The 14,706-nt window shown below is 37.3% G+C and overlaps 2 protein-coding genes across 6 annotated transcripts; both read left to right on the top strand.

The window, feature by feature from the left end:
• Positions 1-829: 829 nt before the first annotated feature.
• On the top strand, positions 830-3,478 carry LOC109176086 (sucrose transport protein-like). 2 transcript variants are annotated; one of them, XM_019325508.1, is made up of 6 exons: positions 837-898; positions 929-1,425; positions 1,838-2,614; positions 2,737-2,800; positions 2,923-2,966; positions 3,079-3,478. In XM_019325508.1, exons 2-6 carry the CDS (start codon positions 943-945, stop codon positions 3,250-3,252), a joined length of 1,542 nt encoding a protein of 513 aa, XP_019181053.1. In that variant the 5' UTR covers positions 837-898; positions 929-942; the 3' UTR covers positions 3,253-3,478. The 2 variants fall into 2 exon arrangements, with proteins under 2 accessions (XP_019181052.1, XP_019181053.1); XM_019325507.1 differs by having other exon boundaries at positions 830-1,425.
• A 7,809-nt stretch (positions 3,479-11,287) lies between these two features.
• LOC109175317 (sucrose transport protein-like) lies at positions 11,288-13,693 on the top strand. Of its 4 annotated transcripts, none has more exons than XR_002053274.1 (4): positions 11,288-12,530; positions 12,663-12,721; positions 13,132-13,178; positions 13,325-13,370. XR_002053274.1 is itself a non-coding variant. In XM_019324568.1 (4 exons), the coding sequence occupies exons 1-4, from the start codon at positions 11,307-11,309 to the stop codon at positions 13,481-13,483; spliced, it is 1,500 nt and encodes a 499-aa protein (XP_019180113.1). In that variant the 5' UTR covers positions 11,288-11,306; the 3' UTR covers positions 13,484-13,693. The 4 variants fall into 4 exon arrangements, 2 of the variants coding, with proteins under 2 accessions (XP_019180113.1, XP_019180114.1); XM_019324568.1 differs by having other exon boundaries at positions 12,652-12,721; positions 13,325-13,693; XR_002053275.1 differs by lacking the exon at positions 13,325-13,370 and having other exon boundaries at positions 11,288-12,533; positions 12,620-12,721; positions 13,132-13,161.
• Positions 13,694-14,706: the final 1,013 nt, after the last annotated feature.

Genomic DNA, 14,706 nt, shown 5'->3' with positions numbered 1-14,706 from the left:
GACTGTTATACAAGTTTAAATAAATAAAGCTATGAATTCACTACTAGCTATAACTTTTGGCCCAGTGGTAAGCAATTTATGCTGAAAATATATCCTCAACATCTTCTTTCCAACTTAGCATAATATATACTTAAATATACTAATTCCTATTTTGACTAATTTGCCAAAAACATGTCACTTAATTAACAAAACATAAAAATATAGCATGCACTAAAAGTCTAAAACAATATGAACTAAAAGAAGTTTATATACGATTGATCTATCTTTTGCACCAAAAAGATTTAAAAAAAAAAAAAAAATTAGAACAAACTTTAAAGCAAGATGCTCTTATTTGAAGTATTTTAATTTTAATAGTAAATATCAATTTCATTCTTATTATTAAGAATATATTCTATAAGGTTATGCCCAAAAAGCGGGCAGATTCTTTGTGCGCACCAACATTTTGTCCTGATTTACATTCTATCTGACTGAAGTGTGGAGGGTTTTGTGGTTAGGGATTCAACCTTTTTGACACAAGAATATTCTATAAGATTGATGGTGACCATATCCGATATAATTACATACAATACATAATTATACCAGATATTATTAAAAATTATTAAGCATCCTACCATACAATTATTGCAATATTATTATTATTCACTACCTTCCTACCTATTGGTCTCACTCTTCCACTTTACACCAACCATTTCTGATTTCTAAACCCCAAGCCAGGCCACCAGCCATTTCTCTCAAGTTGAATAGTCATGTACCAACCCACCCTCCCCCCCCCCCCCCCCCACCCCTGTGGCCTGGGGTCATACAATATTCGTTCTCTATATATTTCCTGCCTCAAACATTCAGTTCTCATAAGTACACTAACCCTTAGCTTTTCTAAGGTGAGATTACTAGAATATAATCATTTTCATTGAACTGTAAAAGGTTACAGTTAGTGAAATAGATATGGAGACAAACTCCGTTAACGGAAAATCCTCCCTGCAAGTGGCGAACGCGTTGCCGGCGGAGGAGGAGGCGGCGGCGGCGGGGCAGACGCCGATATGGAAGATAGTAATGGTGGCGTCCATTGCGGCGGGAGTCCAATTCGGGTGGGCCCTGCAGCTCTCCCTCCTCACCCCTTACGTCCAGCTGCTCGGAATCCCGCACAAATTCGCCTCCTTTATGTGGCTTTGTGGGCCCATCTCCGGCATGATTGTTCAGCCCCTGGTCGGCTACTACAGCGACAATTGCACTTGGCGTTTCGGTCGCCGCCGCCCCTTTATTGCTTCCGGCGCCTTGCTCGTCATTTTCGCTGTCTTCCTCATTGGCTTCGCCGCTGATATCGGCCACGCCGCCGGCGACCGCCTCGGCAAAACCTCCAAGCCCCGTGCCATCACTGTTTTTGTCGTCGGTTTTTGGATCCTCGACGTCGCTAATAACATGTTACAGGTATTATAATATTATTACATTATATAACATAATATACTAAACTAGGGTCAGCCCTTCACCCGTCCTCCGCCCAACAATCTCCCTACCCACTATATAGATGTGAGACGGGCCAATTAAGCTCTTGCTGAATTTGAACTCATGATCTGATTTTAATACCAATTATTAAGATAAAGTGCTTATCATTAAGTTAAAAATTTATAGTTTATAGCACAGACTTAATTCTATTTTCTGTCACACAATTTTCAAAATCAAAATACTGAATTTGATCCTTTATTTTTGTCCAATAATCCCTTAACCACATTAAATTGGACTAACTTTTTACTGACCTCTAGATTTCTTATGTCATCCTCGGCCCAAAACACCAAATTTTATACCAAGGATATATTTTAAGGTGGCTTTTTGTTTTTTTCAGGGTCCATGCAGAGCATTATTGGCGGATCTCTCCGGCGGGAGCGCCGACAAAATGCGAGCGTCAAACGCGCTCTTTTCGTTTTTCATGGCCGTCGGAAACATCCTCGGCTACGCGGCGGGCTCCTACTCTCACCTCTACAAAGTCTTCCCCTTTTCAAAGACCAAAGCCTGCGAAGTATACTGCGCCAATCTCAAGAGTTGCTTCTTCATCTCCGTCGCCCTCTTGCTCACCGTGACCACCTTGGCGCTAACTTTCGTGAAAGAGCAAGAGCTGAAAGACGCCGCCGACGGCGGAGAGAGGCAGCTAAAGGGGAAGAAGGCGGTGCCGTTCTTCGGCGAAATCTTCGGCGCCTTGAAGGACCTCCCAAGGCCCATGTGGATTCTCCTGCTGGTCACCGCTCTCAACTGGATCGCGTGGTTCCCTTTCTTCCTCTACGACACCGACTGGATGGCCAAGGAGGTGTTCGGCGGCCAAGTCGGCGACAATCTCTACTCCAGAGGCGTCCATGCCGGCGCGCTGGGGCTCATGCTCCAATCCGTGGTTTTGGGTTTCATGTCAATCGCGGTGGAGCTCCTGGCGCGGCGCCTCGGCGGCGTCAAGAAGCTCTGGGGCGGCGTTAACTTCATCTTGGCGATTTGTTTGGGCATGATGGTTTTGGTCACCAAAATGGCGGAGCATACCCGCCGGATCGACCCCAACGGCAACGTTCTCTCACCCACCTCCGGCGTTAAGGCCGGAGCCTTGCTTGTCTTCTCCGTCCTCGGAATTCCTCTAGCCGTAAGTCTCCATTGATGACAAAATTTTGAAACGTACTAAAAAAATATAGTATGAACTAACTAACATTATGTCGGTCCAAGTTTTCATACACTTATTAATTATTAATTTGTGTATATGTGCAGGTCACTTTTAGTATTCCGTTCGCTCTGGCATCCATCTTTTCCAGTAATGCCGGTGCTGGGCAAGGTAAAAAGAACAAAAAAACCCAAATACAATAATAAATTATTATTATTATTATATATATATATATATACACACGTGATTTCATGTCATGATAGCTGTGTTAATAATGAATATTCCACGTACAGGTCTCTCCTTAGGCGTCCTCAATCTTTCAATCGTCATACCGCAGGTACAACTTCACTGCAATTAAGGATTTTGTTAGAGTTAATTAATATCTAATTTAGTCATAAATATTTTTTTAATGGTTAATTGAATCTTTGATTTCGATGGTTTAATAATAGATGTTCGTGTCGTTCTTGAGTGGGCCTTGGGATGCGGCGTTCGGCGGTGGGAATTTGCCGGCGTTTGTGGTGGGAGCGGTGTCGGCGGCCTTGAGTGGGATATTCGCGATGACGTTGCTGCCGTCTCCGCCGCGTGATGCGAAGGTTGAGCTGTCCGGCGGTGGTTTCCACTGAAACACAAGTTTTCATAATCCTAATTATACGTATGCTGATGATGATATATATATGTATGTATCTTTCTGAAGGCGTTGAAGGGCAAATAGGAAATGTGGGTCATGCATGTTTAATATACTGTTCCCATATTGGTCTCCACATTAACTCTCCACCTTAGTTGAGAGTTGATTATTGTACCTTGTAATTTAATTTCTTAAAAATCAAGAGGGATTTTGAAATTAAATAAGACCATATATGTTTAATTCTTTCTAATAACTAACCAAAAAAATAAAGTTTATTCCATAGAATAATCACCCGGATAAAATGGATCACGATTTTAAGTTTGAACACTACTCAAACGAAAGGTCGGGCGAACTAGAACATCAGGCTGAACACCCTACTTCGTACTTTTACGGAAGTGTTTGACAGAATTTCTTTGTAAGAAAATAGTCGAGGGAGTAAAAATGAAAACAAAGATTTTGCAAGTTCAAAATCAGCAACACAACCAATTCTGCCCAAACACCAATCTTTATAAGAGATGGAGAAATAAATAGCATTAATCCATAGCATTAACATCTGAAATAAATAAGATATGTAACCCCCATAACGTGCAACTTTAATATGAAGTTTAATCTTGAAGGTTACGAGTGGTCAACCATTCGGTTGACACCGGTAAACAACGTTTTACCACTTGGGTAGTTGTTCTAGTGGTCAACCAGTTGGTAAACAACGTCGTACACGAGTCAAACCTTTTCAGACACATTTTGAAATTTGATTTTCACCCTCTCCTATGCTATACAATTCAACATGTATATATAGTGGTTCAAACGCAATGATCAACACGTGGTCATTAACTCATAATTAATCCTGAAGGTTACAAGTACGTAGTCAACCATTCAGTCAAACCGAATAGTAATGTAACTAGTAACTACTCAACCGAATGGTAAACAACGGTTTACCTCTTAGATAGTGGCTTGAGTGGCTAACCATTTGGTTAAACCGAATGGTCAACACCACTAAGTAGTTATAGTCCGAATGCTAACTAGTAACTACTCTACCGAATGGTAAACAACCATTTAATACGAGTCAAGCCTTTTCAGACTCATTTCGTGATTTGATTTGCACCCTCTCGTGCGCACGAGAGAGAGCCTTTTACAATTTAACATGCTTTTAAAAAGGCTCTTATATATATATATATATATATATATATATATATATATATATATATATATATATATATATATATATATATATATATATATATATATATATATATATATATATATATATATAGGGTCCGGATCAGGTGAGGACTTAATCTTAGGTGAGGACGTGAGGACTAATCTAGACCATTAAATCAGAATGATGTATGATTGAGATTAAAAGAAACAAATCACACAGATTAAGAAAACAAATCCCTTTAAAATATTAAAATATATAAATTTAGGATAAATCAGTCTTATTAAAAGATGTGCATTCCTATACAAAATATTGTGCATTCCTATACTGAGTGTTGTGCATCAATAACTTCATTGTTGTGCATCAATAACTTCATTGTTGTGCATTCAAACCCCGCCAAAAAATCATACAGTGAACATCCAATGTTCTACGATGCATTGAACTATGTGCTATAATGCACAACTCCCTAGCCTATAGTGCACAACTTACAACACTAGGTTGCACAATCAGCACACACGAATGCACAATCGTACTACCCAGGCATTTATACATATACACGACAATCCAAATATAGACAATATTATACTCAAAAGAACAAGCGAAAAAAAATAAAAAATACTGATTAGTTTGCATGGGCGAACACTCAATTAATGATGAAGAAATCGCGGCTCCAAATTGCAACGGTGATGATCCAAGAAAATAGGAAACCAATTTGGCCAAGGATTATACATGCGTTCACACTTAAAAAAATAGAAAAAGACACTATTATCCCACTTTAACAAAAAAAATCAATCCATGTCATCTCAAAAACTCAAATCTGGACCATCCAAATAAAAAAACAAACGCACATGATTAGTCCTCACGTCCTCACCTAAGATTAGGTCCTCACCTGATCCGGATTATATATATATATATATATATATATATATATATATATATATATATGTGTGTGTGTGTGTGTGTGTGTGTGTGTGTAAATCTATTTCTCAAACCAATGAGAGTAGTGCTTTTACAAACCCTTTCTACCTTTATTTTTCAACTCAAATAGATCTACATGAAAAATCAATTTCTTATTCACCTATTACTTGAGCGTACAATATATAATCTCTTCGTCTCATTGTGAATAACCTGAATCCTCTTTAACCTGACTCAAATAAAAAATGGACCCTACATATATTTATACCACAAAATAGGCATTCGAATACCATTTTATGCTAAAAATTTCAACAAAGAATCCTTCTACACAAATTTATATTTTCTCTCTCAAATATCGTACTTCTAAGCTGTCTTCACACAATAGTTATGTTGTGCATCCGTATGCACCATGCATGGTGCATACGGATGCCAAAACGACGTTGTTTTATTAAAAAACGCGCGTCTCCCCTTTAAAAAAAATTCAGGTTCTATTCCCTGCAACAACATTATATTGTTCATTCATTCTGAAATTTTAGTTCATAGATTATGGAATTATAGTTCATTGATTATGGAATTATAGTTCATCGATTATGGAATTGTAGTTCATCGATTCTGAAATTTTAGTTTATAGATTATGGAATTTTAGTTCATTCATTCTGGAATTTTTAGTTCATAGATTAGATTATGGAATTATAGTTCATCGATTGTGGAATTATAGTTCATCGATTATGGAATTATAGTTTATCGATTATGAAATTTTAGTTCATATGTTATTGCTGGGAACCAAACTTGATTTTTTTTTTAAGGGGAGACGCGCGTTTTATTAAAACGACGTCGTTTTTGCATGGTGCATACGGATGCACAGCATAATTTGCCGTCTTCACAAGAAAACAAGGAAAATCAACTGGTGGGGCCAATGATTTCAAAGTCTTGACTGAAAGTATGCCCTCAAGGAGTATGTATAGTTGAGGAAGTAAAATGTTTTGCTCCGATCCCTTCAACATGTTCCAATATAAAATGTAAGATTTACATAATTTGAATCTAACATTGTTTCACATCTCACCGCTTTAGTTGAGATTGCACTTGAAAGCCAGTCTAATATTTTACGAGTTGTTTTTTTTTTTTTTTTATAATTCATTTTCGACCTTCCTCACGAATTAAAGGATTCCAGCGATACTGCTCTTTACACTCTAGCGATGACTACTTTTACCATTCATAAATATACGATATTTAAAATTGCTATACGATATTTGTGTATAGGCACATATCATAATTGTTTAACGCTATACGAAGTGCAAATTGTGTTGTTGGACCACAAATTAATCCTCCATTGTATTCTTGCTTGTATATATATACATACATGATGTTAACTCCATTCTTGCTTGTATATATATACATACATGATGTTAACTCCTTCCGGCCACATTGTTTAACCCTAAGTAGTCATCACCCAAAGACTTGATAATTTGGAATGTACAATAATGGTGTGTGCAAGTATATATGCATAATTGTGTGTGGACAAAAAATGATAAATAGAAAGGTTTGGCATGGACGCAAGAGCAGAAGGACAGGACAGGCCAGCTTATCCACAGGATGGGCTACTCCGTCCATACCCAAAACCTCCACCAAAGAACACAAACCAAAATTGTCTATTTCCATGTGCGCCGCCAACCATGACTATATCATAAAAATCAGCTTCGAAAAAGGTGATCGAGTGGGTGACATATAATTTTTATATTAAAAAATTTAAATTTAACTCTTATATATATTTTGTTTTCAGTTTATTGCACATAGTCTTCTTAATATAGTGTTGTTTATCTCTTTATATAATTTACTGGCTATTATATAAGAGCATGGCTAATTTACTCACTACACACTCTCAAATAATAGTTACATATATTTCTCTTTAAAAACTAGAAAATATGAAAAGATCAGAGTATCAATCATCAGTTATCTCGTCTCATTCATGTCATCAATCGTTGACTTGTACGTCTATTCAATGCAGTGTTCTTCTTCATTCAATTCCGTCGTCGGAAAATGTTTATAACCCTCCGCTCACTTATATATCCTAAATAAATATATATAAATTTCACTTCACGTAAATTAAGGTGACTTAATAGCTCAAGAAATCTGTTAATTTTGGACATAATCTCAACCGGCAATATAAATTTCACTTTCTTCTCTCAAAAGGTTAAATCCTCAACTCTAAGAGCCCCCACACCCTGACCCGACATAATATTTGCATATATGGATGTCTATCCAAATTAAAGATAAATCAATTAAAACATGTAATAAACAAAATATCTTCAATATATTTGTTAGATATATATAGTCTAGGTGCAGTTATTTAAAATATCGATCTTTAATTTGATTAAACATTAAAAGGCATGATACGTTATAGAAGAAAAAGATTTAAGGTAGGACATTAAAGATTATGTTGTAATTCATGGAAATTAAAGACGTACTTTTTTTTTTTTTTTGAAAGGAAATTAAAGACGTACTTGATGAAGGGAATTACAATGAAAATCGGAAGCTTATTTTTGAAAATCGGAGGCTTATTATTACCTTGTACTAGGGAGATAATTTAGGAAGTAAAACTATATAATGAGTACTGACATTTTGATAATACAAAGTGCGTTGACCCGTTATATTTTTTTATGTTTTTTTTTTTTGAAAAAATTCATAATTGAAGAAAGAAATGTCTTCGTATTTAATGAAATTTCAATGATTTTTTTGATAAATGACCAAAATTGATCATGTCACAATAATACTAGGACCAAAAAAGAATGTTCTGATAAAAAGGTTTAAAAGTGGGCTGCCACCTATAAATCTAGGACTAAAAATAAGATTAACACAACACAACATAATAAGAATTATATTCTTAATTTTACTTGGTTTTAAAAATTGAAAAAATAAATACATAACGCATACGCCAATGATCTTGTGGTCTAGTGGTCTGAAGTGGCTCTTCTAGATGAGAGGTCATGGGATGGAGCTCACAGATACGTAACACATAAATTGAATTTGTTTATTAATTAGGGAAAAAAAAAGGTTTGGCTATAGCCAAAACTGAGCAAGCTAAGGGATCAATTGTTTGGACAAACCAATTCAAACAAAGGAATTGTATAGTATAATTCCGTTCTCTCTGTTTTCGTTGAGCCAAACATGTCGGAAGGGCCTAACTCAGTAGTTGGTAGGCTGATACAAAACTCAAATTGAAGCAACAACGCACGATGAAGGTGGGATAATTTCATTAATTTCAACCTTGTTTGACTTGAAGAGGGAGCTGAGACTCACATAAATGCAAGGATGCAAAGTAGGACATAGTGTACAATAATACAACTAGATTTTTAATGTCAAATCACTTAAAATAATTTTTTTCTAATAACGAAAAATCATATATATTCTACACATAATTATGCACAACGTTAGACTAATTTTAAATCCCGATCGAGAACCCTTGCCCAAGGGTCAGTTCTCAGTTTCCACTCATGTCTTTAGTGGGTGGAGAAAGACTTTCAGGGTGATGTTTGATCCATTGAGTTAAGTCTTGCAGGGCTATGATGTATATATTATTTAAAAATGAGGAATGGTAGTATTTCATTGTTAAAAAAAAAAAAAATAAGTGTGCATTATATGATTTTAATTAAATCAATTTCACAAAATATGTCCAAATAGTTATATATGATTTATTGTAAGGTCCAATAAATTAATTAATATGTAAGCAGAGAAAATTGAGAGAGGGCCTCCGCTAAGGCATGCATCTAGGCAGAGAGACATAGGGTTGTTTGGTAAATAATTAACTAATTGATTGGGTTAGCGGATTTGACTAATTGATAGTATTAATTAATTGTAAAAAACTGTTTGGTAAATTAATTGTTCTCTAATAGCTGATTACATACAAAATGATTTTATCAAAAAGATGTTTTGAACAACTTTTTGAATTTTAACATTTTGAAACAATAAACTATTATAAAAAGTTCATTAATCAAACACTCATATTGATTGTTTAACTAGGTCAAACAGCTAATAGTAATCAAATAAACTAAAATTAACTATATTATCAAACAGGCCATAGTGTAGGGCATGATTTAGGATTATGCGGTGAGAGATCAGGGATTTGTTGGGCCAAATCATAGGATGCATGCATGTATGGATTAAATTGAACATAGAGAGTGTTATAAGACAGAATTGAAGGAAAAAAAGTTGGCTGTGGAGGCCAGGTGCTCTTTGGGTCTCGAGGGAGCTGAGGGCGAGTGGATTGTGGCAAATTAAACACAACGTGTAGTTTCAGTACAACACAATTGCAGTATAATTTCTATTCAATTACAGTTCTATTTGACAATATACACTCAATATGTGAAACATATTATTCAGTTTCATTTTATACATACTGTATACAGTTTCATTTCAACACAACTAAAGTATCATTTCAATTCAAATACAGTTTCATTTAATAATATAAACACAATATGCGAGACAGTTTCATTTTAGATATACTGTAGTTTCATTTTGTTATGAATACACAAAAAATACGGAATCTGTTAAAATGTAACGGCTGCCGTTTTCGAATTATGGTCCAAAAAGAACTGTGGACTATGGTTCACTGTAACCGTTGGATTGTGGGGTTCATATACAACATTGGATTACATATGTCGTGCTGCGGAAGCGAAAGATGGGCTTTTCCATATGGTCTTCAGATTTAAGGGTTATCGTGGAGTGATATATTGTTGAGTCTAACTCTCCTCTAATTTGGTGGTTAAGTAGTTAAAATATTGAATTGAGTAGCCAAACACCTTGTGTTCAGATAGCATGTTGTAACATCTCCCATATAGAAAGTCATGAGATCAAATCTCAGTAAAAATGAATAACAAGGTTTGCGTGATGCATATATACAAAACACCAAAATTCCCCAATTTCCTAATTTTAATTTCGTAGAGTGGAAGGAGTACAGTAACTCAAAATTTTGACCAAACTCTTGTTAGTAGCCAAAAATTTTCCAAAAAGTATGCAAATAAATGTTGTACACAAAACACTAACAAATATATACAAACATAATTTTTTCATAAACTTAATAACTCTAGGTAGACAAAATCCCCTTTATGCAATAATCAAGAATATAACATCTAGATTGATAATACAACCCTAACCTAAGTCCATAAACTACTTACTCACACATTTTATTAAGTATAAACTTCATAAAAACACAAGAATAAATCATGAATAACATAAATGAAACATATATATGAAAAGAAATTAAAGAGAACTTTATCTATTAAAATGAAAGTGATATGATGAAAATTATACTTCAAATCCAAGATTACAAGCTTTCAAAATGTTAAAGAATATAAATCTAAGTCTATTCTAATCTAAAAAAAAAAAAGAGAAGAAATGCTAGAAAATGGTTAGGGTTCTTCTAAAGGTCGGAAAGTAGAAATAGCTCAAATCATGCTTAAATACAAAGCTGTCAAAACCGGCTTAGCCCGCAGAATGGGACGAACTTTGAATTTTATCGCCCGTATTATTGACGAGGTAGATTCGAGTTATTTACAAAGATGTAATGTATTTTTTTTTTTCTAAAATTACATCTGATTCATTGATTCTTTCAGATGGACGACTCAAACTAATTCCTAATTTCTCTCATGAGCAGCGGTTCATACTTGAGTGCGCCTATAATTAATATTTTTTCTTCGTCATTCAGATAGCATTTGATATATACATGTAGATGCCACTTGTATATATATTCGAACATGTCTCCGGGAAATTGGTCATGTGTAAGGAAGACTTCAAAACAAATAACTGACTATATGCTTTGTAGGCGATCTTCGCGTAGAATGTTTTATATAAACCCTCCCCGGCCCCATTTTCTCTTACATAGCACACAATATGTGATGATAAAAAAGAAATAAAAAACAAAAAAAAAAATATATGAAAAAAATAAAAATATTCTATTATTAAAAAAAAAATTTAAAAAAAATATAATGGAGAAGACCAGTTCATCAGCGTTTCAAGTGCAGAACGGTGATTCTGCGCCGGCGGCGGAGACACCGGTATGGAATATGGTAGTGGTGTCGGCGTTAGCCGCCGGCATCCAATTCGGATGGGCGCTGCAGCTTTCCCTCCTCACTCCTTATGTGCAGCTGCTGGGAATCCCACACAAGTACTCCTCCCTCATTTGGCTTTGCGGTCCAATCTCCGGCATGATTGTTCAGCCGCTGGTGGGATATTACAGCGACAATTGCACCAGTCGGTTTGGGCGGCGGCGACCCTTTATTGTCGGCGGCTCATTCCTGGTGATCCTCGCCGTCATCCTCATAGGATTCGCCGCCGATATAGGCCACGCCACGGGTGACCCCCTGGGGAAGGAATCCAAGACTCGCGCCATTGTTATTTTCATAGTGGGGTTTTGGATCCTGGACGTGGCTAACAATATGTTACAAGGGCCCTGCAGGGCGCTGCTGTCGGATCTCTCCGGCGGGGATGCCGGGAAGACGCGAATGGCGAACACGCTCTTCTCGTTTTTCATGGCGGTTGGGAACATTGGAGGCTATTCCGCCGGCGCCCAGCCCAGTCTCTATAAAAGCTTCCCTTTTTCCCTCACCAATGCCTGCGACGTCTACTGCGCCAACCTCAAGAGCTGCTTCATCATCTCCGCGATCCTGTTGTTTGTCACAACCATTGTGGCCGTAACCTGCGCGAACGAGATTCCGTACACGAAGAAGGCGGTGGAAGGAGGGGGGGAGAGGGTGCCATTCTTCGGGGAACTTTTGGGGGCCTTTAGGAATCTCCCCAGGCCCATGCTCATCCTGCTCTTAGTCACGGCTCTCAACTGGATCGCGTGGTTCCCCTTCCTCCTCTACGACACGGATTGGATGGCGAGGGAGGTTTTCGGCGGGGAAGTGAACGATAATGGATTGTACGACAAAGGTGTGCGGGCAGGAGCGTTGGGGCTGATGCTCCAGTCGGTGGTTTTGGGATTCATGTCCATTGCAGTGGAGCTTCTGGCACGTCAGCTGGGCGACGTGAAAATGCTGTGGGGTGGTGTTAACTTTATTTTGGCCATTGGTTTAGCCTCTACAGTAGCCGTCACCAAAGCCGCATCACACTCTAGAAGATTTGACGTTCAAGGCCACGCCCTTCCGCCAAATTCCAGCGTCAAGGCCGGAGCTTTGGCTATCTTTTGCATTCTGGGTATCCCTCTAGCAGTAAGCCTGATTTTCTGATCCGGTCCATCTTAATTTCTCAGATCATATATATATATGATAAAGAGCGATGATTAGGTTATTACCTCTTTCATATATATATCTATCTTCTTTGATCGAGTAGGTGACTTTCAGCATTCCGTTTGCTCTAGCATGCATCTATTCAAGTGAGGGTGATGCTGGTTCTGAGCAAGGTAAAACGTACAATTCTTATATATATGCCATTTAAACACTACCCATGCATGCATGGGCAGCTCAACTGATTATAGAGGTAAAGTTTGGGAAGAATGACCAGGATAGAGTCTTTGGGAGGTTAGCAACCTCTCATAGTGAGGGGCTCCTTGTGCGCCTCTGTGGTTCAGTTGGCAGTGGGGGAGGTTAGCAACCTCTCAAAGTGAGGGACTCCTTGTGCACCTCTATGGTTCAGTTGGTAGTGTGGAAGGTTAGCAACTTCTTTCAAAGTGAGGGGACTCCTTGTACACCTCTATGGTTCAGTTGGCAGTGTGGGAGATTAGCAACCTCTCTCAAAGTGAGGGGCTCGTGCCTTTGTGGTTTAGTTGATTTTTGGAAACAACTAAACTAAAATAATACATTTTATTTGCAGCTGGTCTCTCCCTGGGTGTCCTCAATCTTGCAATTGTTCTACCACAGGTATTATATACATCTGAATAAGTTGTATGTTAGACCGTCCTATAGTGAAAAAGTATTATATTATGTGTTCTTAATACACAAGATTGTGTCTTTTTTTGATTTTGTCTAAATTAAAGTTATATATGATGAATTGCCCCCATGTATAGATGTTCGTATCGTTCCTAAGTGGGCCCTGGGATGCACTGTTCGGAGGAGGAAATTTGCCGGCATTCATAGTGGGTGCATTATCTGCGGCGGCGAGTGGAATATTATCAATCACTCTGCTTCCCAAACCTCAATCAGATGCCAAGCTTGTCATACCGTAGTAATGCATGCATGCATGGCTACTATATACGAAGAGAGCAATTCAAGCACTGCACGCGTGATATACTGTTGTTTGTTGACTGGAAAGAATTCTCCAGATAGCATTGAGATCAGAGGCTAGCTTTTGCCGATCATTATTGTCTGAAACATGGTCCACACAAGTTGTATGGACTATATTTTGTATACGGTAAAACAATGTACATTCGATACAAAAGTAATATATATTCAGTACAGAAATAATGTACATTGTATTCAAGGAATGTACATTATTTTTGTACTGAGTGTACATTATATTGTATAATGTACATACAATATAAAAATAATATACATTTAGTATATTAAAAATGTACTTTTTGTTATGGTTCACATAACATTGTATAGGCCATGGGCCAGCTTTTGCTTCTTGAACTTAATGGAAACCTGAAAGGCTTTTGCTTACTGCACTTAATGGCCCACTTAATTTGGAACGTAACTTTGAGTGGAGTTTTTGTTACTAATTACTTTCCTTTCAAAGTTTGGCACATTATCCTTAATTGGTCTTAAGTAAAATTATTTAAATAGTGTAATAGCCTGCAAATTATTTACATAGGATAAGTAAATTGGTGCAATAATAAGCTCCACCAAGAGGATGCTAGTAATTAAGAATCAAAGACTTAACATTCAAATATGAAAATCATGTTTTACCAACTTGGTTATAATTGTGGGGACGTCAATTGTTGCTATGGGATGATGTTGCCATACCGGTGTCTCATGCAAGAAAATACTCCGTATAGTGTGATGGGGACTCGTTGTACTCTGTCGGGTTGGGGTTCGGATGGCCTTCCTATCCCTCATGCAGGGATGGCGGAGGTTCCGACGCCCGAAACTGAGACACAAACTGTTGTTTAGCAGACTTTCAGGAGACAACATTAGAACCAAAGAATACACGAATGGTCACCAATTTTACCACTAGACTAAAAATCAACTAAGAGCTAGAATAGAGTGTGTTTATTCACCTCAAAGCATCATAATAAATAGAGTACAATCCCAGAGAAAAAAAAAAAAAAAAAAACTAGTTACAATAAAACTACTACTGATAATACACTAAGTCTTAACATGGGCGGCAAGAAACAATCATATTCCAATCTTTCATGTTGTTACAAAAGCAATGAGAGAGCTGAGAGCTTGGCAGTTGGCGCAAGAAAGCAAGCGCAGCGGTTTCACCACCGGCAGTGCTGTCACCCCC

This window comes from Ipomoea nil, unplaced genomic scaffold (genome assembly GCF_001879475.1).
Source record: "Ipomoea nil cultivar Tokyo-kokei standard unplaced genomic scaffold, Asagao_1.1 scaffold0688, whole genome shotgun sequence".
Classification (NCBI taxonomy): Eukaryota; Viridiplantae; Streptophyta; class Magnoliopsida; order Solanales; family Convolvulaceae; genus Ipomoea; species Ipomoea nil.
The sequence above is the reverse complement of the archived record's forward strand: the minus strand, read 5'-3'. Positions and strand labels throughout refer to the sequence as shown.